This window comes from Cariama cristata, unplaced genomic scaffold, assembly GCF_000690535.1.
Source record: "Cariama cristata isolate BGI_N322 unplaced genomic scaffold, ASM69053v1 scaffold11401, whole genome shotgun sequence".
Lineage (NCBI taxonomy): Eukaryota > Metazoa > Chordata > Aves > Cariamiformes > Cariamidae > Cariama > Cariama cristata.
This window is the reverse complement of record NW_009597542.1, coordinates 1-23529: the sequence shown is the minus strand read 5'-3', so window position 1 is coordinate 23529 and position 23529 is coordinate 1. Positions and strand designations below refer to the sequence as shown.

At 36.8% G+C, this 23529-nt stretch overlaps 1 protein-coding gene across 1 annotated transcript; it reads right to left on the bottom strand.

The window, feature by feature from the left end:
- Positions 1-516: 516 nt before the first annotated feature.
- On the bottom strand, positions 517-21076 carry LOC104168361 (UDP-glucose:glycoprotein glucosyltransferase 1-like; the record flags this gene model as incomplete). The annotated part of the gene is made up of 18 exons (XM_009708930.1): positions 20945-21076; positions 18992-19074; positions 18305-18435; positions 17308-17420; positions 15973-16147; positions 14546-14642; positions 12750-12828; positions 12441-12541; positions 11477-11576; positions 10305-10365; positions 7130-7221; positions 6307-6457; positions 5948-6067; positions 4720-4805; positions 4127-4262; positions 2744-2875; positions 892-1056; positions 517-637 (listed from the first exon to the last, which is right to left on the bottom strand). Coding segments are annotated over exons 1-18 (2068 nt in total), but the record flags the coding sequence as incomplete, so codon positions are not given.
- Between the last annotated feature and the right edge of the window lie 2453 nt (positions 21077-23529).

Genomic DNA, 23529 nt, shown 5'->3' with positions numbered 1-23529 from the left:
CATATATAGTATAAATCTATATATACATATAGATTTAACACAGAAGCCACTGTGTTACTATTTTTCAGGCAACTCAAAAAAGGTAGTTGTACAAGCGTTTTGCAATACTGTCATTGTACTGCAGAGTCACTGTATCAGGTATTAATACATTTAGCCATGAAAAGTCCTGCTACATCTTAAGTAATGACTGTCAGTCTCTGCTCAAAAGAAGGTTAGAAATAAGAAACAAGCTGTTGCTTTATGCATTATATGACTGTTCTTGGCTTTTGCTAGCATTGCTAATTTCTCAACTTCATAAGTCATATTCCCGTAAAGGTTTGTATAAAATCAAAGCAAATTCCTGTTTTGAAAAATCTGTAGACGTTAATGTTGCTATTGTACATAACATCTCCCCCAGCACCAGGGCTAGAACATTACTTGGGTGCTATTAATACTTTGCCACCAGAGCTTTCTGTTGGGACAGCAAGTCCTTGACTCAGGTACTTCAGGTTTAATGCAATTGAAAGCATCCCTTACTCATTCCTGTGAGGTCTAGGTACTCTCTGTCAGGCATTAAGATTCTTGAGTTAATTCTTGGAACAACATTAGGCTGATTCATGATATATTCAACCACATCTTGGTCATTAGATAATTCACCCTGAAGGAAAGAAGAAGAAAGAAGCAATATTCATTATTTCACATGTATATTTACCTTAGGTAAGTTAAAAAACAAAAACAAACAAACCAAAAACCCAGCCAACCAAAAACTAAACAACCAACAACCACCCAAAAAACTAAACCAAGAAACTTCCATGCAAGTTAAGTTGTCTTATGTATTATATATTCAGCGACTTTTGAGTCAGTTTTTCCAAATCTTGTGTCTCTCAAGTCACAGCTGAACTTTGCACCTACCAAGTACACAGCTCGCTGGAAGATGCTTGTGGTTTCCAGGATTTTGTGCATTGTCACGGTTTCTAGGTCATCAGGATCCAGCTGATCTTTTTGAAAAGGCATTCCATTGAACAGCACAACAGGGAGAGGACCTACACCCGTTTGCTCATAGTAACCTCTTGCTGCCTAAATACAGGGAAAGAAGTATCTTTAACATGTCAGCCCATTACCACAAGGCTTCATAACGTTTCCATGCAATATCACACAGGTCTATGCTAAACACACTATGATGTCCTTCCACCTTTTATATGATCCAGAGAATATTAATTTTACGCAGCACATAAGACACTTTCTGTATCGTACATGCATGAGATGTCCCTGTCTTCCAGAGTTTCAAAGCAAAATAAGTTACTTTATAATACAGAAGTGCAAAATACTCCATTAAGTTCATACTGTAAAAAAATTAATTCCAATGAGCACTTTCATGTAATAGCAAAAAATGCACAACAGGAAATCTGACTTTGCATATAGAAGCAAATGCAATACAAGTAGTGATGGTAACGTAAGACAGGGGAGAGGTTTTTTCTTTTTGTTTTTTTTAAGAACATGTTTCTTAAACTTGTGAGAAAACATTTACTTGTGGGGCAGGGGGTTATTGTGTCAGGACTAATTTCCCCATTTCATCTAACCACTGCAAAACACACCATCATTATCGATACTGTGTTAAGGACAGAAGTTAATCAGGTTCTACTGTTTAGAGGTTCTTGTTAAAGAACCTTGCTCTTTAGAGGTTTTCAAGACCTCTTAAGGACACAGTTATCACAAAGGTCAGATCACATGAACAAGTGCTCAGTGTTTTCACTTGTGTCCTTTATATGGAAATAAGCTCTTTCTAAAGGCTTCCTTCCTTATGCAAAGGCTTTGCAATGTTTTGAGATATGGTTATGCTGAATGGTGTCAGGGAGGTGTTGGTTTTGTTTTGTTTGGGTTCGATTTGGTGTCTGGTATGTAAACTGAAAAGGCCTCTCCTGTCATACAAAAATGTCTGTTATTTATGGGTTTTGATATCCTCAAAATGCTTTTCCCTTTACTTTCCTACATCACAAGATGGAAAGCGTGTGTGCCTATGACCCTATTCATGTAACCCTGACTGCATTCTTTACATTTACAGATGTAGGCAGTATCATGTTACAGAGCTATTGTAGACAGTATTTTCACTCTTTCTTTTAGAATACTCAACAAAAATATAAACATCCCCCTATAGAACCTCAAATAAAATCTGCTTCGTCTCACATATAAGTGATCCAGTAGTGACTTGCTCTCCCCATTTTCTCCATACAGAAAAGTATCAACCCTAAAAATACCTTTAGGGAATTATTTGAGGAAGATTTTTGAATGCGTTGCTATAGGAAAGGCATTTTGAATTCATCACGATTACTTTATCCCACACAGTATTCAAATACCGATAAAGAAAACCCACACCAATCTCTCTCAGACATTAAGCTCCTTGGTTTTCTTATGAACCGTTCCATCACCTTGATTTTTTCCAAGCAGTTTTAAACTCTACTATAAAGTCTGCATACCACAATGAAAGCATGACTTATGAGTCGCAAGCAAGTTATCTTGGTTCTGGTACTATCCATATAGATTTTTTAAAATACATATTACAATATATTATATATATTATGTATATCATATAAAGCTTTGTGCTGAACATAAATATTTATTAAAGTATTACTAAAAGTCACCCAATATGGTAACAAAATAGCTACCTGGTTAGTAAGAGAATTGGATCGAGAAGTTGTACGTAACTATTTTCAAAATGATGTTGAAGCAAAAAAGGTGAAAAAAGCTCTATTTCATGAATTCTTACCTTTCTGTTTTGATCATAGGCAGAATCCATTCCCAGAATGCTGTTGACTTCCACATAAGGATACTGTTTCTCAAGAACACTGACCACATGCTCCACTTTCAGCTGATCTCCTGTTTTTACTTTGTTATATATCTGAAAGGGGGATACAAATACAAGTTACAGCTGCAACTGTAAAGCTTCTGTCCTTATCAAAGGTAAGCTGACCTGTCACCTGTATTCCAGTAATTATAATAAGGCATTAACAGCCACATTGCAAAACGTATGTTCATTAGCTGCAATAACAGCTCCTAAGCACTTGTAGCTCTTGGAATTATCTTGCTTTACCTTGTAGCCTTTCCAGTTAGATTGGAAGGTGGTAAATATCATGTATGTCTTTAAATAGTAACTTGCGTCTTTAATTAGAAAAGGTATTTGAGGGGGGAAAAGTAGTGTTTAGGGGAAAAAAGGCTTAAGTAAAGCATATCCAAAGAGCTACCCTTCCCTTCAGAACTCAAGACATGCTTATAAACAATACAACAGACCTCACATGTAAAGTAAGTAACTGTTTCCCTCTTGAAAGCACAAGATTTTGCTTTGACTTACAAATACATACCCCCCAAAACAGAGAATAAAAGTAATTGCCTTCAAGTCACCAGCAGTTTAATGTCACAGTATGCCCCAGCTTGTTGATTTGTACAGTGTCAAACCACAAGTGAAAATGCATTTACTAGTACCTATATTATTCTTTGATTTGGCAAAAGTATGCAGCAGCAACTGTTCAAAACAAATTATAATATTGAAGGGATACAGCTGTTTAGAACTGATTGATTTGGCAAAAGTATGCAGCAGCAACTGTTGAAAACAAATTATAATATTGAAAGGATACAGCTGTTTAGAACTGATTTACAGAATAAGCAAAGAGGCAGGATCAGAAAAAGGTGCAAAAGTGTTAAGTGTCACATTTACATCTAGTCTCACTTGTTAAAGTTAGGTCAGAAGCACTTTACAAAGAAACATAAGTGTTAAGTGTCACATTTACATCTAGTCTCACTTGTTGAAGTTAGGTCAGAAGCACTTCACAAAGAAACGTGTTGTGTGGTACAACCTGAGTCAATGTAAACTTTATTCCATTATCTACATATTAGCACATTAACATACATGGAAAATACTAAAACATTAATTTCCCTTTTAAATGAATACTTACAGACATGACAGTCTGAAAAGCATTGTCACATTTACATCTAGTCTCACTTGTTGAAGTTAGGTCAGAAGCACTTCACAAAGAAACGTGTTGTGTGGTACAACCTGAGTCAATGTAAACTTTATTCCATTATCTACATATTAGCACATTAACATACATGGAAAATACTAAAACATTAATTTCCCTTTTAAATGAATACTTACAGACATGACAGTCTGAAAAGCATAATTATTGTCCATTTCTTGTGCCACATAATTGTATGCCCTAAGGAGGGCAACACCAGGATCCTGAAGTCCATCAACATTGTCTGAGTCATTAACCACAAAGACTAGTCCTATCCTGCAACCAAACAAATCCCCAGATCATGAATCTATTTTACTAATAAACAATCAACTCTTCTTACAACTGTCAGCTATGATAATCATCTTAGACAAAGGCATTTTCTGGAATAGACTGATAAAATTTTGAGCAGAGCAGCCAGAAATCAAACTTAGGACATACAATCTCTAATGGTGAGTCCATCAGAATATCTTGCTTTCCATCTATCTTTCATCCAAAGTATTTACTTTTAATTTTCTTTTGGACTGTTACAGAAACTGAACTCTGTTTTGCTAGTAGCGAAAGTTATATTCAAAAAATTTTAAATAAGAAACAGTATTTAGTAAATGCCCTTCCCAACCACCAATACAAGATATGTAACACTTCTACAGTGTCCTAGCAATGAGAATTTTGCAATTGCAAAAGTCACAAAACCAAAACTGACGTCAAAAAATTCCAGTTAAAACATAGCGATTACCTCAGTGGGATGTGGTTACTGAAGAACATCTCTGCCACATTCAGTAGTTCTGCTGTGGCCTCGTGAGCAGGATCTACTATCAGCACCTGTATACAAATTGCAAATGAAAAGTTTCTATTCTTTCCAAAAGTCAAGATATGGGGTTTTGATTAGAGATAGCTTCATTCATGTCTCAGTGCAAAATTATCATCAGTCCTACTTTACATACTGCCAGGGAGATGAGGCCCACTAAATAATAGTTTCTTCTAAAGTCTTTAAGTCCATTATCTAAAATATCCAGTCTAAACCACTCCTTTAACCAGAAGAGACCAGACTCCTTACATACTTGACAGCTTTACCTCAGTATACCCTAGCATCTAGGCTGCTGCCTCTGCACGTACACAAATCCACCCGTTAAGATGTGCATGGGAGACAGGCATTTGTCAGAATTGAGGAACACAGCATTGCTCTGCTTAACCCCCTGGAGAGCTGATGCTGCTAAGATATTTGCAAAGCAAGCCCAAACCGAGGCAGAACTGGGCCATTCAGAATGAATTTAGGGCCCTTGATTCATGCCAAGCATTGCCTTTTCATTTAATAATTTCAATGTTAGAAGTACTGAACTCCAGAGAAAAACGTAACACTTCAGTGCTCCCACAGCTTGAGGTGGTTCAAATCCCTATTTGCCGCTAATCAGAGGAGTCCCTTTCTCTATAGGGTCTCTCTGCCACATGACAAGAGTTACAATACAGAATTTACAAACTCCTTACTAGATCTAACCTTAAGTAGTTTACCTGGAGACTAAAAGGACAACCAGGATTAAGCTGAGGGTTGTTGATCATGTTTTGAAGTCTTGGTGCAAGAAAGCTTTCTAACTGAAACAACCGAAGTTGGTCTTAACCGTGTTAAGAAGATACTAATTAACAAATTTGAGGCATTTCATTAACCAACTTCGGTATTATCACAAAGTTGAAATGCACCAAATTCTCACTCGTCAAATGACAGTTTTTTCCATTGATGAAGCAATTTTGGCATCTAATAGATGCCAGAGAATCATGCTCAGTAATCTCCGAATCTCAGCCATAGCTTACTAGTACGAGTAGAACAAAACCTTTGCGAAAAGCATCCTATCTCAAGATATTTAAGTGACAGGGAATCCAGCATATATGTAGGTAAGTTGCAAATGCTTATGACCCTGCTGTTGAAAAAACAAAATGCACATTTCATTTCTAGTCAGATTACTACTTACAAAATTATGAAAGTTTTTTCTAATTTGTCTGATCACTCCTGGGAACGTGGGACGCAGCAGTTCTTGCACATTGGAAGGCCAGGAATTATACCGACTGTCAACTTCAAGATTGTTGATCCACTAAGAAAAAATAAAGGCATTTAAATGACTGACGGTCCTCCTGCTCTAGTCTGAGACTGTAAAATATTTTAAAATCAGATACTATATTGAGAACTGTATAAATAAAAAGTTTAGCTTTTCTTTTTTCTTCACTGCAGTTTCAGAGCTGATTGTGAGATAAGAACAAAAGTTCCCCTGACAGCTTAAGAATGTACTGCCCAACAGCAGGTAAGATACTACTTATATAAAACCGTACGCACTGAAATAGCAGGGCTTCTGATGTCCACAGCATAGTCGGAATCTGATGGCTGGATGTTCAATTTCAGAACATTGTGCAAGGAAAGACCCTCAATTCCTAAGCTGTGCAGGCCTTCCATAACACGAGCTTCATTGCGTAGCACGTCAATCAAGCTGGAAGGAAAAGAAAAAATGCTGCTGAATTTTAAAGACACAGCAAATAACTTGCTGTTATCCTAAGGGTTAGCAGATGAAAGGTATAAACACGTCTGCCATGTCTATGCATTACTTCTTATTTATCACCTATTTCTAACTGTCCTAAGAAACTTGACATAACTTAAACCTATTCAATTATATTGTATTTCTAGGAAAAACTACATTAAATCAAGATAACTAAAGCGTGATATACATACGTAATTTCAATTCCACATTATTGAAACAAATCTTGACAAAGATACAGGGTAGTTTTCAGATGGAAAATTTACCATGGTTTACCCTTTGAGAATCAGTCTACTACCTTCAGAATAAAACCTGTATGTTGACAGTCCTGGAGACCAATATCTTGCTGATCACAGCACAGATCAAAAGAACAAGTAGAAACGTGACTTCCCATTCCAGTCTTCAAGAGGATTGCAGTTTTCACATCAGCTTTTTTGTTAGAAATGCACTTGCGTAAGAGAAGGAACCATGATTTGCTTTTTCCAGTACTTAAAAAGTAAACCTAGTCTAGATACAGACTTTGTGAAGAGGGTTCAAAACTGTCTAAATGATTTTTTTATCCATGCAGAAGCAGGGTACAAGCTCCTAAACAGGATACAATTATTCTGAAAAAGAAAACATTCCTACCTAAATATGTCCTGAGTGTCTAAATCAATAAGTAGTCCGTTGATGAACAGGGCAGAATCTCCTGGTTGCAATCCTAATGTTCCTTTGAAATACTGAAAGTAAGTAGAAGGCCATTAGAAGAATGCTCTGCACAGAAAACAAAAAAATCACTAGAGAGTTTAATGTGTCATTTATCTCCCTTAATGCATTACAAATTGCATTACTTCACTTCTCAACTACAATCTTTCCTGACTTCGTGTACATAGCCATACCAAAGGAAAAAACAACTGAAACTATTTAGTGCATAGATACATAAATCGGACTTCTATTTGTTTCTTTCTACATGATTCAGTAGTGCATTGGAAAATCCCTGAGTAGACTCCTTAAATCTACTCAGAGGAAATAATTAAAAATGCATGACAGAAGTATTTTAATTTTTTTTTAGCTGACAGCCCACAAAGTAGATAGACAAAGAGCATCCAGTTACCTGGCTTAGCTCTTTAACATGCAGTTTTGGGCAGAACAGACTTAAACTGCTGGATACTGCTTGGCACTCGCTAGTGAAACTAACTACTCTAACGTACCAATTAAGTCCTGAACTAGTGGATATTTCATCAATGAAAAGTAGATGAGCTGCCACTGTAGTCTGATCTCCCCCAAAATCAGGCAGCACACAAATGGAAAAACTCTTCCCGACAGGTACCTCTAAGCAGTACCCTATTTGAATGGGTACTTGCCCCTGAATTGAGGTACCATCACAGAGAACAATTTTGAATCAGGAGAGGTGAATAAAACACAGTCCTCCTGAAGCAGATTTCCCAACTGTAGGATGAAAAATTCTATTTAAAAACTGAAAAATGACATTGCTTTCTTCCAATACCTCTTGTCTTGCAGTACCACTTACAAAATTCTATTACGAGGCATGATGAACACTGAAGGAGAAACATAGTATTTGGACATTTAAAAACACTAGTATCATGAAGAATGTGAGCAAAGCAAACAGAGGAATAGCAAAGTACCATGTGAAGTACCAAGAACAGGAAAGCAGCATCTTACCAGAAAGATTTTACATATTTTATTAAATAAAAAAGCACCCAGAGAAGAGCTGAGTACATGCAGTGTTAAATTGTATATTTTTGTGGATAATTACATAGTAAACTATAACTTACTAACAGCAGTGAACTTCACTATCAAGTAATATCTACACAAATCAAATCATGCAAAAAAGAGCTTTAAAGGGCAGGGTTAGATCTAGCCAGATCTGGATCTAGTAGCCTAGATATACTTTGAATAAAAATGAATCCACAAAATCATGGATTTACCTGTGGACCAGTCTGATCTAACACATAACAGAAAAGCCACCAGGTACCTTTAGCTTGCACTTACATTCTACACTTTGTCCCTTCCAGGACCTCACCGGACGACAGTGTCAAACCGCATCCCTTCTTTTCTGATTTTATCGCTATTAAACAACAAGGGATTTCTCTTTCAGAACAAGAATCTCAGGGGACTTGTTAGTAGATGTCAGGTAACTTTCCATTTACTACTAGACTAGCCAAATATCATTGCTTAGATTTTAAACAAAGACATAAGTGTGTACTTAAAATACTTTGTATTTTTCCTATTAATACCAAGTAAGACTGAAATGTATGAATAGATCAGTGTAGATCATATAGCAAAAGTTGCTGTTTGCCTTTGTTTTTATTAGCATCTTAAACTTTTATTTTGCAGTCTATCCACACTGCACTACCAGGTGTATTTTAATTGTACAGAATTCTGTACAAAAGCCTGTACAAAATTCCCAAGTGGCTGTTCTTTTTTCAGTGCTTTGCTAATGCCAGTTACACAACAGAGCTGTTGAAACATTTTTCTGCAAACACCAGAGCCTACTCAGTGACCTCCAGGGGTCCCTCATAACCTGGTGTGGTGTTTTGGTTTTTTTTATGATTGTTTCAAAGCACACATAGACTTACTTGGAGAGCTGTTAAATGTTTTTCCTTCACTAGTTTCACTCTCAAAGCACCAACATTGGAACCATTTCCTCCACATAGTATGAATCATTCTAAGCCATGGCAGGTTTTGAGTTTTTCCTGTGACTTCCTTGTAAACACTGATGAATTCAGATACCTAAACACCATCTCAAATTAGGTAATGAGAACTAAATTTCTTCTGCATCCTTAGAACGGTAAGAAGATGCTATATTTGCTTTTCAAGCAATAGCTTTCTAAAAAGCTACGTTCCATCCAGGTCAGACATTTTAAAATAATCTAAAAAGGTAACTACATTTTTACTCTAGTTTCCACTAAAAAGCACTCACACTTTTAATATCTAGTTGCTTTTGAGAAGTTCAGAACACAATCAAAACCTAAAATCAGTAACTTGAAGTCAGCCTTTTTTTAACTGTTACCCAGGACAAGCAGTGCTATGACATTCAGACTTTACACATCTGCTATACCATGCAAATAAGAACTAGGTCAGAGACTGAAAGAAGGCCACCCAGCAGATGCAGTCCTACAAGACACATACTAACCATCTCTATAAAACTTTAGCTGGCAAATCATCACTATAGGTGTGTTAACTCAGAAACTAAGTAAAGACTGATGTGATATAGACATCAACATTTCCACTGCTTCATTTTTGACACAGTCCTGTCCTGTAGATCATATTAAGACAGTCTGCATGGAAGTCCTAAGAACACCTATGCTGTATGTTTTCTGTAGATAAACATTTTCCCCCAGGGTTAACAACATAGTACTTTCATTGTTTTAAAGTTAATTTTATAAAGATAAATAAATACAGTTACCAGATTTTGAGTTCAGATACTGAACAGAATGTCACTTTCATATACATTAACAAGTGCCTGCCAAATAACTATTGGAACATTTGACGTTGTAGGGGCAGCTCTGTGAACAAATTTCCATATCATCATTCCCCAACACAGTGATCTCACTCAAAGAATGATTGACCAATATTTTCATATTTGAGCGAACAAACTAAATTATGTTCCTAATCCATGTTTGAAAATCCACCACTTCTTTACTTCCCAGATGCATACTACAACAAAGTTGTATGTGAAAATACCAGGTCATTATTTTGAGCAAAATGTAAACTTTTAAATAGAATCATTATTTTCAAAGCTTGAATTTGTATTAAAACATGAGTGCAAAAGCACTGTATGACTTTCTGGAAGCATTACCTTTTGATTCTCTTCGATTTCTGCTCTGAGTTCCGAAGAAACAACTGTTTTTGTTATGGCTCTATAGAAATAAAAACATCATGCTGTGAATCTTCTTTCTGTTGATCTAATGGATAGATTAGATATCTACTTATCCTACTTTTTGTACCTTATATATCAATATATTTAGTCTTCCTAGTATAAAGAGCTGCAACTGGAAGCACTCGCGCTTTGTGGTACCACTGAACAGTAGGATGCACTATTTTTTCTTATATAATTCAGCAGAACATAAAATTGTTAAGCACATGCCAACTCTCAGTGTCTAGTTTCACATTAACCATAATAAAAGCGGGCAGCTGCCAGAAAGGTAGAGGTGGAGGCTGGCAACAGAAAATAGCGGGATTTCACTCCTCATTGTGCATTCCCATTCCTTTCCTTACATTGGATCTAGTGATTGCGTCATCACGGAACGGGCAAGTACCGCTCACAGACCTGACTAAAAAAACGCAATGAGAGTGCAATCTTAAGAAGCTATAAATAGCACAATCTGAACATCAGTTAGTGGGAAGTAAGACCAGAATTCAGCTTCTTTTTACTCTCAGGTATATCTCCACCTACTCAAAAAGGAGGAGCTCTTATAATACCATCTTCACAACCCAGGTCATGGAATTTATCAAAAAAAAGTACATGTCTAGACTGGTTGGGCAGACCAGATTTTGACTGAATTTCTTGAAATTAGTTTGAATTTGCTGAAGACAGTGATCGACAAAGTGCAAAAAACCAGCAGAACTGCACATCAGTCTCTGACATGAGATTGACTGGGCTGTTTGGCGAAGCGGATCCCTGAAGAGTGGGACCCAGTGAATAGATAAACCTTAAAGCCATCAAACAGAAAACCTATCCAATAAGTTCTCGAGGACTCAATGCAAAAGGTTCAGAAGCATTTCACAACAAAATAGCACGGGTAGTTCTGTCAAATTTTCCACCAGTCCACATCAACTGCCATCCAAGAAAAACACTGTAAGACCCTCTTTGTAACCACAGACGAAGAACTTCTCTGCATAAACATTCCCCAGAGTTTGCTTCCAGCTAAATGAAAGCTCGGACTTTAACCCAACCAATGCTGCCTGTCTCAGGTTCTCCTCTGAAATAAGATAGTAAGAAAGCATCCTAGAACTTGTAATTAAAGTTACCTGGCCTTTGTAGGAAAGTTCTGACTGAGATCTTTCATGACCATCAAAGCATCCACAGGGGGAGCAGTCAAAATGCGAGCAGCAGTTTGAAAACTTAAATCTAGAAGTCAAAAAATAGAAGTCAAGAACACTAAACTGAAAACAAGTCAATGCAGAGTCATCTTAAGTTTAGTTTCCAACGTTTGCCTATTTGTTACCTCTGAAAATTCATTTTCTATCTGCGCCTTTAGATACAATTCTTTAAAATCTTCCTTGTATTCAATTTGTATTTGTTACCTTGAGGTAAGTAACCCTTTCAAAATGAACCAACGTATCCTGTCTACAGATTGCTTCAATGAGTCCAGACCATCACCTTGGTTTTTTTGGCTGAGGTGGGAGGATCTGCCCTTGAGAAGGGGTCTGGGTACTTGTTTCACAAGCTAGAAATATAAACAGCCATCTGCTGGATATAGGTAGATTCTCTATAGGTGGATAGGCTACAACATACATTCAGCATTTCGAATTACTCTTTTTTTTCAGAGGATGAAAAGCCATTCCACAGGCCTCTACAGATGATTTCCAGGGAAACAGGCCAGAGTTGCATGCAGATGCTTTTGAAATACAGTTTGCCTTTGGTCCTGAGAAGTCTCAGCTTTCCACACCAAGAATGTGACTGTGGTAAGAAACTTTACATTTCCTTTGATTTTCTGCATTTAGCAGGTCATACAAGTAGTCAGTTTAAGAGCAAGTGGCTTACTGACTTCACAATATAGAAAGCAAACCTCATTTCAGAAGTCCTGTGAAACAATCTTTCTAACAGCTGTTTCAACAGGACTCTACAAAGGCGCTTTAGAAAATCCAGTATTTTCCAGTGCAGGAATTTACAGTCAAACTCTCTCAACTGTACGCAGCCACTAGCAACCCCATGCCCATAGAACACATCAGGTTTTTACAGTACAATACTGAAAGTCTTCATACAGATTACCTTGTAACTGCCATACTTTCAAAGGTGCCATTTCATTGGTACTTTCCACGAGGTGTTTTCTAAGCTCTTTCAGCTCTTCTGTCAAGTCAGGATACAACTGCCTAAAACGGTATGAGGGTAAAACAACTTCTGTGGTTTCCTATAAGCAAGTCTGCTGCTAATTCAAAGAAACTAACATATGAAAAAATATGCTGCTAACACATCTGGATAACTTGGACATTTAAAAAATAACAACAAAGCAAAAGATCAGCATCTCTGCATCAAATTCCTTGATATGACAAAGACCAACAACTGACAACTGAGTTTTACCTTAGTTTTCCAAACAGAAATCCTTGCACTTCATCAATAGGGTCATTTTCATCTATTACTGTAGCATTCACATCTGTGCCTATCAACACACAGAAAAGAACACTAGTACCAAGCTATTCAGAAACAGTTCTCACACTCATTTTGATTTGTTTAACACAACTACACTGCAGTAAGAAAAGAAGAAAGAAAGGGCAAGTTTCACGTTTACTTTTAAATCTGTATCCATGAGACATTGCCTTTACAAATGAACACCGTAACAGCTGAAATAAAATCAAGTTGTATTATTGAGAAGGAAAAGCTCAAGATGAGTGGGAATCTCAGAGACCTAGTCATTGCAGAGGAATTCACTAGGACCTAGGAGCTTTCAGGACATGCCAGCTTTGTAGAGTAAGTGCTAAACTTGAATTGTGAACACAACCCTGATTTTAGCCGCAAAATACGTGATAAAAAATAGTATTGGAGTAAAGTCAAGTTCTGGGCTTAAACATCAAAAAGAAATCTGTGCAAAAGACTGACACAATCTCCTAGCTAGCTGGACACAAGCCATCTTCAATCTAGATGTGTTATGCTCAAGTCTAACTAAAGGCCCTGACCGTTTAGATGAGCGTTTGCTTCTGGACAAGCCAAACCAGCACAAGCACGAATAAAAGACTGCACAGTCAGAACATTCACAGAATCAGAGGAGAGCTGGATGAGAACCACATACCTCTAATGTGGAGCTTACTATCTATGAGCTATTTGCAGCTCATAGCAATGCAAGTACAGTTTCTCCATTTTGTAAAACATTTTAGTTACTGCATTTAGATTACTCATTGGTATAAAACTTGATGAGTTTACAAATAACAAATCTTCCCCAGCATTACTTTTTTTTCTCCCCACCTGAAGAGACAAAAGGCCTCCAATGTCGTATTCTACAAACAGTATCAGGGCTTTTACATGACTTTTTGATGACAAATAAATGGAACTTGTCACACAGTGATAAAAATCTTAAGTTGGAAAATCTCCTCTAGTATGTTAGTTTCTCTTAAAATTAAATAATTTTACAAATAAAGACCAAAGGTTTTATGTGTCTAGATGGTGGCAAAATATTCTTAGTCAAGAGTTTAAATGTGTATCTAGAAACTGATAAAGCTGCAAAATCCTGAAGAACCCAGTTAAAAATCTGAGTTCTGTTCTCCACAACTGTTATCTCGAACTACAATTTAAATAAAAAATAATTCTTTTACTTAAGTCTAAGATAAAAGTAGGAAATTCTAGGGTTTTAGATGTGTGTGTAAATAAAAAGTATACATGCGGATTACCCTAACAAAATAGTTTTGGCAGATGTATGAGAGTTTGCAAAACGGAGATCAGTGCTCTAAAGAAAGCAGCAAAAGCAAAAAAACATGCAGCAATCTAAGTTCTGTTTTCTAAAAAAACAAGAACAGGAAACACATTCTGCTCTGAGAGTGGATAAGCTAAGGCAAATTAAGGTAGAGGAATTGCTTTACATCTACAGAGAATCTGGTTATCTGGTAAAAAATTAGTTGCATTAGTAGTGCCATGACTAAGACCTAGTCCACAGTCATGACTCTGTCGTGCCCGGCATTTCACAAAGATGGAAGACAACTGCCATGGGAAGGATACGCTTCATGAAGAACATAATCCCAAAAGAGAGAGGAAGAGAAGTGATTCCAGAGCTGAAGAAAGACTAATATCTGCAATTCAGACAAACAGTCATTCATATCAAAATAAATATAAAATTAGCTCTGCAAAATTAAAATGTTTGCATTAAAATACTTAAAATAGTAATTCACCTTTCACCTGTGTATCATCCTTGGCCTTATATTCTGTACTTTTAATAGCCAGTTCCACACCATAGCCAGAGAGGTAGACTTTTTCTTTACTGGGATTCTGTAAGAAAAAGTGAGCAGAACAATATTGCCACTCTTTGTTTTGATGTACAAATTAAAAACTGCCATTTCCCAAAGCTAAGAAATCTCCAGCTGGTACACATTTCAGACATAACTGGTAATGTTTAAGTGAGAAACAAACACGAGTGATTCTGCAGTAATGTACTGTAATATATTTCCTATGGTATTTCAACAAAACTTTTTCAAGTTCAGCAAGCAAAGATACCTCTATGAATCAAAAAACCACTGAAAACATCGAAGTAAAGAGGAACACAAAACGATGTTTTCAGGATTCAGAGTGTAAGCCAAGCAGAACAGGATAGAATCGTGTCATCAAATCAGATAGAGGAAGGAAAGGAACTCCAACTGTGAAGTTCAAAAATGAAACATTCACTGAAGAGTTACAACAGAGAATTACAAAAAATGAGTAAATCAGTGACTCAAGAGATGCATAATTAGTTCTGACTTCAATGGGAAGCAAACATAATCACTCGTTAAAAGTATTTTGAAGTATACAGGAATCACGCAACTGTATCAAGATCTATTGTGTAATACACTTAATTTTGAATGTGATTACTCCTCCCAACACGGATAAACAAATTACTTTTAAAAAGGAAAGTGGTGTATGCAATGTATGACTTTATTTTATTAAAAGTGCAAATGTCACTAGAAGTGAACTAGCTGATGCTTTTTTTGTGTGTGTTGAAATCTGGCTACTAGCTGCCACACTGCAAGTTTTAGCCACATTAAATAATATTCAGGAAAAAAAAGTCAAATAGCTCAAATTTCTCACAGCTTTTGAAATGTAGTTTTAAACACTAATCCAGTGGTTACGGGCAATTTAGGGGGGGAGACGGAAACCAGGACAAATTGCACTAGGACTGGTAAATGGTTCTGTAATAAAATTGCTACAGAAACAATGCCTTTCATTTGAAAGTGGTACCGTAAGGTTAATCTTTGCTTTTCATATCAAGTAACTAAGTGGCCTGGCTGTGGAAAGATCTGACTGTCTATTTCCTATAATCTAATATAGGTGTAGCAACATGGTTTTAGATTAAAGTCTGTAATTAATCTGGAGTTTAACTCTGCATTTGTAAAATCAAATAATCCTCTTATTTAAACAATCAGGAGATTTAAAAATATTCTGTATTCCTCAGCTACATGTAATAAAAAAATAAACTTTGAGTATTCCAAATAAATGTCAAGCAGCAACACATTATGCAATTGTCAATTTAGAGGGAACAAACCTAGGCCAGTTTTCTTATTTAAAACCCAAGCCAGTTACTCTTTCCATGTCAAATACCTCCGTTAGAATGCACAAATATACTTACAGCAATATAGTGTCTGAGGACATAAGTGATTTCTCCTGCCTCAGCCTTTAAAACAAGCCTCTTATGGTGTCTGTAGAAATCCTCTGAGCCAATCTCAGCGTAAAGTATGACGACAGGACTTTCAGGGTTTGACACTGGGTACTTGTGGTCCCCTTTGAACAAAAATGGCTTTGGCCTAAGAGTAAACATTGAAGATGTGATTCATTGCATTTCCTCACTCAATGCAAGATGCAAAATTTCTTTTTCTCGTGTTTAATCACTGTTTCTGTCTTCACTGAATACATACGTCAAGTTATTCTCATATATTATCAACATCGGCAGCACTTGATGCATGTTGATAAAGCTTTGTTAAAAATGGACATGTGAAAATGAAACAAGTAGCTAGGTGCTATTTTGAATCTAATATGATCCTTATTTTAAAAATTAACCACTTTGCTTAAATTTCCAATTTTTTTATTTCCCCCCATTTGTGATTCATAAATTCTGGATAAAAAAACCAAAAGGTTAACAGGACAAATGTTCCAGGAACTCAAATTCAAGGAAGCCCTGCCCTTGGCTTACTATACAAACAAGAAAGTGAATGAGAAGACTATTTTCAACTTCTGTTTTTAAATTTTGTCTAAAATACAATGAAGTATTTAACATACTGCCTGTGAGTCAGAAGAATAGCATGTGAGCTATAGATGCCATGTATTTGCACATTGACAAAAAAACCTTTATGCTTACAAAAAACACAAAACTACCAAGATTACTATGAAAACAAATTGAAATTTAAGGTTTGGGGTTTTTTTTTCTCTAAAGAGGTATTATATTTTATAGTTTCTTTTTGTTACTAAAAGTTACAATCAAGTCCTCTTTTTGTAAAGAAATCTGAATTTGAAATATATGATGTGGTAATAGTTCTCTTTGTTAATGCTGAGAAAATGATACAGGGGGAAAAAAAAATACTGTGCATGCTTCAAGCCATTCATGAAACGATCTCTGTTATATTCACTATCATTTTAATACACAGCCCAGCACTTTCTATTCTAAGTACTAAAGGCTGTACCTATTCCTGACAATTCCTACTTTGTCCTTCAACAAATTGTTTCCAACTTTTCCTGGGCACATTCGTCCTCCTAGCAGAATTATCAAAGAGCAAGGGATAAGAAAACAATCATTCCAATCTGGAGTAATAAGAAGTAAGAGACTGCCACTTCTGTGCAAGCAATGGGCAGTATAAACCAACACCGAAGAATGTAGGAACTACCGGTTTATTACAATCTCTTTACAGCAGTAAGTCTAACTAGGTTAAATTTTAAGAGCTAATCCAATGACAGGAAAGTAAGCAAATACCTTTCTGAAGCTGTCTTTAAAAGGTTTCCAAGAGAGTCAAATTCACATGTCTTCTCCCCGTGCACAGCAAAAAACAGGGTACAGCCCTTTGGTGGAGGTTCATCTGCTGCTATCTGTATTAAAATATTTGTAATGAAGTAGGTTAAATGTTTGCCCTTAGAACAAGTGAAATGATAACAGCATAGCTCTGCAGCAATCGGTCTTCTTCAATTTCCTGAATTCTAAACTAGTACTTCTTCCCTGTTTATTGCATAACTTAAATGCAAGGTAAAAATAATTTAAATGCAAGGTAAAAATTGCAAAATTGAGAGTAAAGTCTTAACTTACTACAAATATTTTTCTAGTCTATTACTGTTAGCTGTAATATTAGTTCCAGGTACAAAAAGTGAGGCTTGCAATTGTAGGGTTTTTGGTTGAGGTTTTTTTTGCATTACACACTAGAAACCTCTATATTTGTTAAACATCAAATGATAAAATGATTCCAGGTGAAAAAGGAAGATATCTTCTAGTATTACTTAAATAAAGCACATTATAATATGATACAATTTGCAATGAAGTATATGATACTCCGAGATTGAAAAAGAACAGAGAGTACAACGAACTTCCATTTATGGGTTCTAATCATTAGAGCTATATATTCATGGATTACTGTCTTCAAGTAAGTAGAACCAAATAACGGGAACAGCAGCAGCATCACAAGTCCCAATGGAGCCATAGAGATTTTCCTCACAAAAATCTTCACACAATTATTAGTGCAGCAGGCATCAAAGATATGCAGACATGTCAAAATCCCAATTCTTTAGTCTACCCTAGACAGATGGACTCAAATTTGGTGCTCAATGAAATTAGTATACACTTATGCTCTTCAGCTCGGATGTATGGAGCACTTTATCAGTTCAAGATTTTTTTATACTCTCAAATGTCTCCTTACACAGCGCGCTCCTTCCTGGGCCTTCGGTAATGCTCTACAAATCATTTGAGGATTTCCTGTACTAACCTGTTGAAAAGCTTGAACTGTTGCAGAGTAAGAGCGTAAAGACAAGGAAAATTTCAACAAATTCTGCTGCAAAGGTGACAGAGTCTGGCAGGCTACTTTCAGCATTTCATGGTAAGAGGAATAATCGCTACCTGCAAAGTGAAAGTACAAGCAGTTATCATTCTATACCATATTCTCATTGAAGCGGGGCTTTTCATCTTAGTTGTGATTTATACTAACAGAAGCCCATGACATTAATTGTAAATATGCACATGACTGTTCCTCCTCAATTTTCATTACAGCCAGTTCTACAGATGGATGAGAGTGAACTTCAGTAGAGATCCGTGAGAGTACACTTTAAATACATTCCTGAGGATGCAAACATAGACTTGGGGAGGAGGGAAATAGTTAAGAGCTCCCATTTAATTTCAGTTAAGAAATAGAAACACGGAGAAAAAGCATTTATAGTATTTTACACATCATGTTGAAACAGAAACTGGCAAGCAAAACGTGTTTCAGACTCGCCCATTACAGCTTTTGTCAAACAGATATCCAAAAGCCTTAAGCACTTTGCAGTAAAAATATTACTGAAATCAGTCCTCATTTGACTTTTAGAATACTAACGCAACGGAAGACGAAACATTGTGGTTTATTTTTCAACCATGTCAACTATCAGTCATCATCAAGAAGAAGATTATGAAAACTCACCATCATGTTCAGATGTCTTAATATTTTGACTGGCTTCAACGAAATTCCAGAATTTTTCTTGACCTTCTTCTGATAAAAATTCACTAAGAGAAGAGAAGAGTTAGCTAGATCTATGAATTTTCTCTCAAATTACAATTCTAATACTTTGTAAAGCTTTACAGAAAGTTAGCTCCTACTATATGTTTACCTATCTCAGAAAACCATATGTTACTAGAAAAAGCAGACCAGGAAAGCTAAAAACCAAACCAACCCAAGCAAATTATATTTGCAGGCCAGGACAAACACACAGTACATGAAAGAAGCTTGTAAAGCACCTGTTAACCTCTCAAAGACCACTAACAGACATCAGTGTACATCTTGGGAGCTCTCCTCCCTAATGCATTTCTTTGCTAGCTGTCTTTTACAAGAAACATACATTTTTGTTTACCTTGCTGTAACAAACCAGTTTGTTGGAACTACAAGCTCTGCTGGGGTTTTTTTGTTTGTTTGTTTTTAAATGAGCAAAACGAGAAGTCACAGCTTCAAATCATGATGTTGTAATTCCCCATATATTAAGCATATGATTATGTAGGTATACAATGTTAGATAGCAAAATAATTCTCTGAACATTGCTAACAACAAATACTTTATCGTGTCTAAACTTGTAACATGCCTGACATGCTGAAGGACGCTACAACAGAAGATTCAGCCCACTGGCTGCCACAGTAGCTTGTGTATTCATTTCAGTCTGTTCTGACCTAAGGTGGTGAGTACTTCTTGAACAACTGGGTAACCAATTGCAGTGCTTGGCTAAGTAATAGGAATGGTTTTACACTGCAGTGCTGTATCATGCTGCAATTCATCCCGGATGAACAATCCTACCTACCCTAAATATTTGAATAGAATGGTTAGGTTATATAACAAGCCTTAGGCACATTATTTTGATTATTTGCTTACTATTTCACAGTCTGTTAGGGTGAGCTTTTCCCCAGCAAGTGTTTCACATTGTCAGGGTATTTAAATCCTGGCATTAACACCTCAGCTTTGCATTTGACTGCTTAAGGATCTTTCAGTCTTCAAACTTCAGCCTCTATAGAGTAGGTTACAGAGAAGTAATTTCACCTAGGGCACATCTGTCCTATCACCCAAAGCCATGCGCATCTGAATGAAACCCATCAATGCTCAACTGTTTTCATGAGAATCCATTGCGGTACGGGCAGAATTCCACGTACGGCAACACCCTTAAGCGATACAAAATTAAACACACACACACTCTTACACAAAAATCTAAAAGTCCTGTTTTGCATAGGCATCTCCAAATTACAATACTGCAAAATGAAATGATGGGGACTTCTAAAGTGCTAAGCAGACTAGCACTGAAAAGACAGCATTTTGCTTTCTTTTTTCTTTTTAAATAGCATCTATAAAAAAGTCTTTAATACCGTAGAAGAAATCTGCCCAGGCTGACTTGCACAACTCTTAACACAGCAGTTGACTTTAGATAATCAATCCACAACTCACATGAGCAAAGTTAATCTCGAGCTTAACTGAACTAAACATATAGAAGCAACAGATACGTATCAAAACCTACAGTCATCATTGAAGTCAAAAATCTTTTACTATGGAATCTTACCAGACCATGCTAAACCTCTCTATCTAGTGCTTTAAGTAAAACTTCATAAGGCAAAAAATACTTACTATGGAATTATTCATTGTTATTAATGTTTGTTCTAATGCATAATGAAAGCATTAACCATGCAAAAAACCACTACTACCTCCTTTAAAAATACTCATCGCATCTCCCCAAGCACAGCAATGATTGTGTTCAACTAACTGTTATTACTGCCAATGAGTTAGTAATGACCAGAAACCAAAGCACCACAAAACAAATGAAAAAGAGAACACATTACTTTATCCTTTAAGCATATTCTGATTTGTCAACACACACAAAAAAAAAAATCACAATGTGCTTACCTTGTTTCAAGTAATAAAGGAGTTGAAGACCACTTTGTAGTTAGAGATGTTGTCACAGCCTTAGAATCTCCTTTTACAAGTGAAGAGCTGAACCAGATCCCAAGAACTGCAATAAGTATTCCCATTTTATAGAAGAAGCCTAAAAAATATGAAGAAAAAAAAAAGTTAGTTTTACATCGTCTCTTTTTAGAAATACAGAATCTCACACATCCAAATACATTAAGGCATATTTTAAGATTCAGTGGCCCATTTAATGCAATACATCAGTGAGCTACTCAGAGTCTCAGCTGTCCTTACAGAATAAAAAATACTATGAAAGCATGAAAAGAGACAAGAATTTTCAGATCTGACTCTGAGCTGCAGTTAAACCTAAACTGATTCCAGCCTCCTCTATGTCTATGCTTTCAAATAAACTTGTTTCTGTTCTGGGACGCCCACATCAAGTAGTATTACTTGCTTTAATAAGAGGTATTACAAAGAGTGCATATTTCAAATTAGGTGGAAAACCAACCCACTGTTCATTTTGTGGGAGGTAAAGTCACATTTTGTGTTTGCACGGACACATCAGCTGGTGTACTAACCAATGTCAGAAGAGCCAGTCAAGGTTAAGGTTCCCTGGTCAGCCCTTTAGGTTCTGCTGGGTACAGCGGACTTCTCTGGGGAATGAAGAAACAAGCATCTCCTGGATGCACTAAGTACCACCAACCTTAGAAGCTGAAAAATGAATGAAATAATGAAGACAGGCTCAAATGATACAACTTACTGCGAGAAATGAGCCAAAAAAAACCCAAAAGAAATGACGCCATTTCTTTATTGTCCTTCATGTGTACTTCCATGCCTATATATTTTCTGACCTAGACATCATAACACAACTGAGTGGAATTTCCTCACCCACAGCTCTTAAGCTTATGGAAGACGTGAATTCTCCTGTTAGCTTTCTATTACAGTCTCCAAAAGTTCAAGCTTTTCCCCCCTCTCTGACTAGAGTGTATTTACTGCACACCCAATATACACCCAAGCACTCTATCACTTCTTCATCCTTAGTTTTCTGGATAACTCATTTTCCATTTCCCCCCCACAACTGAAAAAAGAGCCCACTCAAATTCCAGGTATATCACACTTGACAACCTGTCAGGATCTAACTCGTGTCTCTTTTTCATTACGATCTCAATGTAAAAAATAGTCTTTACATAGGTGTTTTTGAGCTGTAGCTATAGCTCTACCTGTATATGTATAGATAGATAAATAGACAAAACGATCTCATCCTACTCCCTTTAAAAATGTACACTACTCCAGCTAAAAGTTCACTAGCAATCACTCACCCATTGCTCTTTCTGTACCTCAATCTCCTTTCTTTCAGAACAAAACCAGAAACGCCCTGCTACAATATATGAAGAGCAACTTGCTCAGCTGCACATGACATTTGTTTTACGCTGCAGCAGGGAAGCAGGCAGATGGCATCGCATGACACGGAATGGTTACCACTCGCTGTGTGCACAGGAGGCAGCTCCGTCAATATTTGTGGAGTGAAACCTTGGCTTCCGCCAAGCACCACAAAAAAACAAGGTTTGCAGTTCCTCCCAGAATCGGGTCTTTCTTATTCACCCCAAATCATACACAGTAGTTTGGAACATGTAAATGAATATACTGTGCTGCAGTCTTAACGACTAGAACTTCTATGCTGCTTTCTCATGCCTGCTTTCCCATTCTCTGAAAGGCTGTAATAAAAGCCTTTTTCTTTATGAAATATGGCGGGAATAAAAAGGGAGACATTTGTCACCTGACACCAGTTTAGCCAACTGAAAGCGTGAAGATTAGAAATATCTACGCTCCCTGAATAATAACAGCCATAAAACAAAGGGAAAACCAGTATCTCACAGAAAAAGAAAAATACAGCATGGAGAACAGAAGAGGTAAGAGGTACAGAATGAACATAAGTAACATGAGATGCAGCTGTGTTCTGTGCGAGGTAACAAAGCAAAAACCAAATCTGAATTAAGACATTGTAAAGTGGATTTTTCAAGCCTCATTTGTAATTATTTTTCCGCTTTATTTTTCCTTCACTTAGTTTAAAATACAGTTGACTTCTGGAAAGTTGCACATCCAGCCTTAGAGAGAGAAAGAAATCATCCCACAGCCCAGGGTCCTGCCAGACTGTGAGAGTGCTGACCCCTGCCATGCACTGTGAGGTCTGCCTGGTAGCAAGGGGTAAAATGCTCCACTTCAGGGAAGGGCAAACGAAAAAAAGAGCTCCTGCTTGGACAAAGATTCTACCTCCCAGCATCAACGCTGAGGTAAGGTATCTGTCTGAACCGAGTATGTCAATGGTAAGGATCACTGGTAACACCCGGGTAACTTCTGTCAGCATGTCTTTCAAAGCGCGGGTATCATGTTGCTGTACTATAGATACTGAAACTAAAACATGGCGTTTAACTGATTAGTCCTAAATCACATGCTTGAAGAGCTTTGACTAGAAATAATTTGTTCTAGCTACTAGTCAACATGCAGCGTGCTTTCATAAAAACTTTACCCGTCGCACTGCGCTTGCGATGCCAGGCACACTAACTGAGTAGCGGCAACGCAGG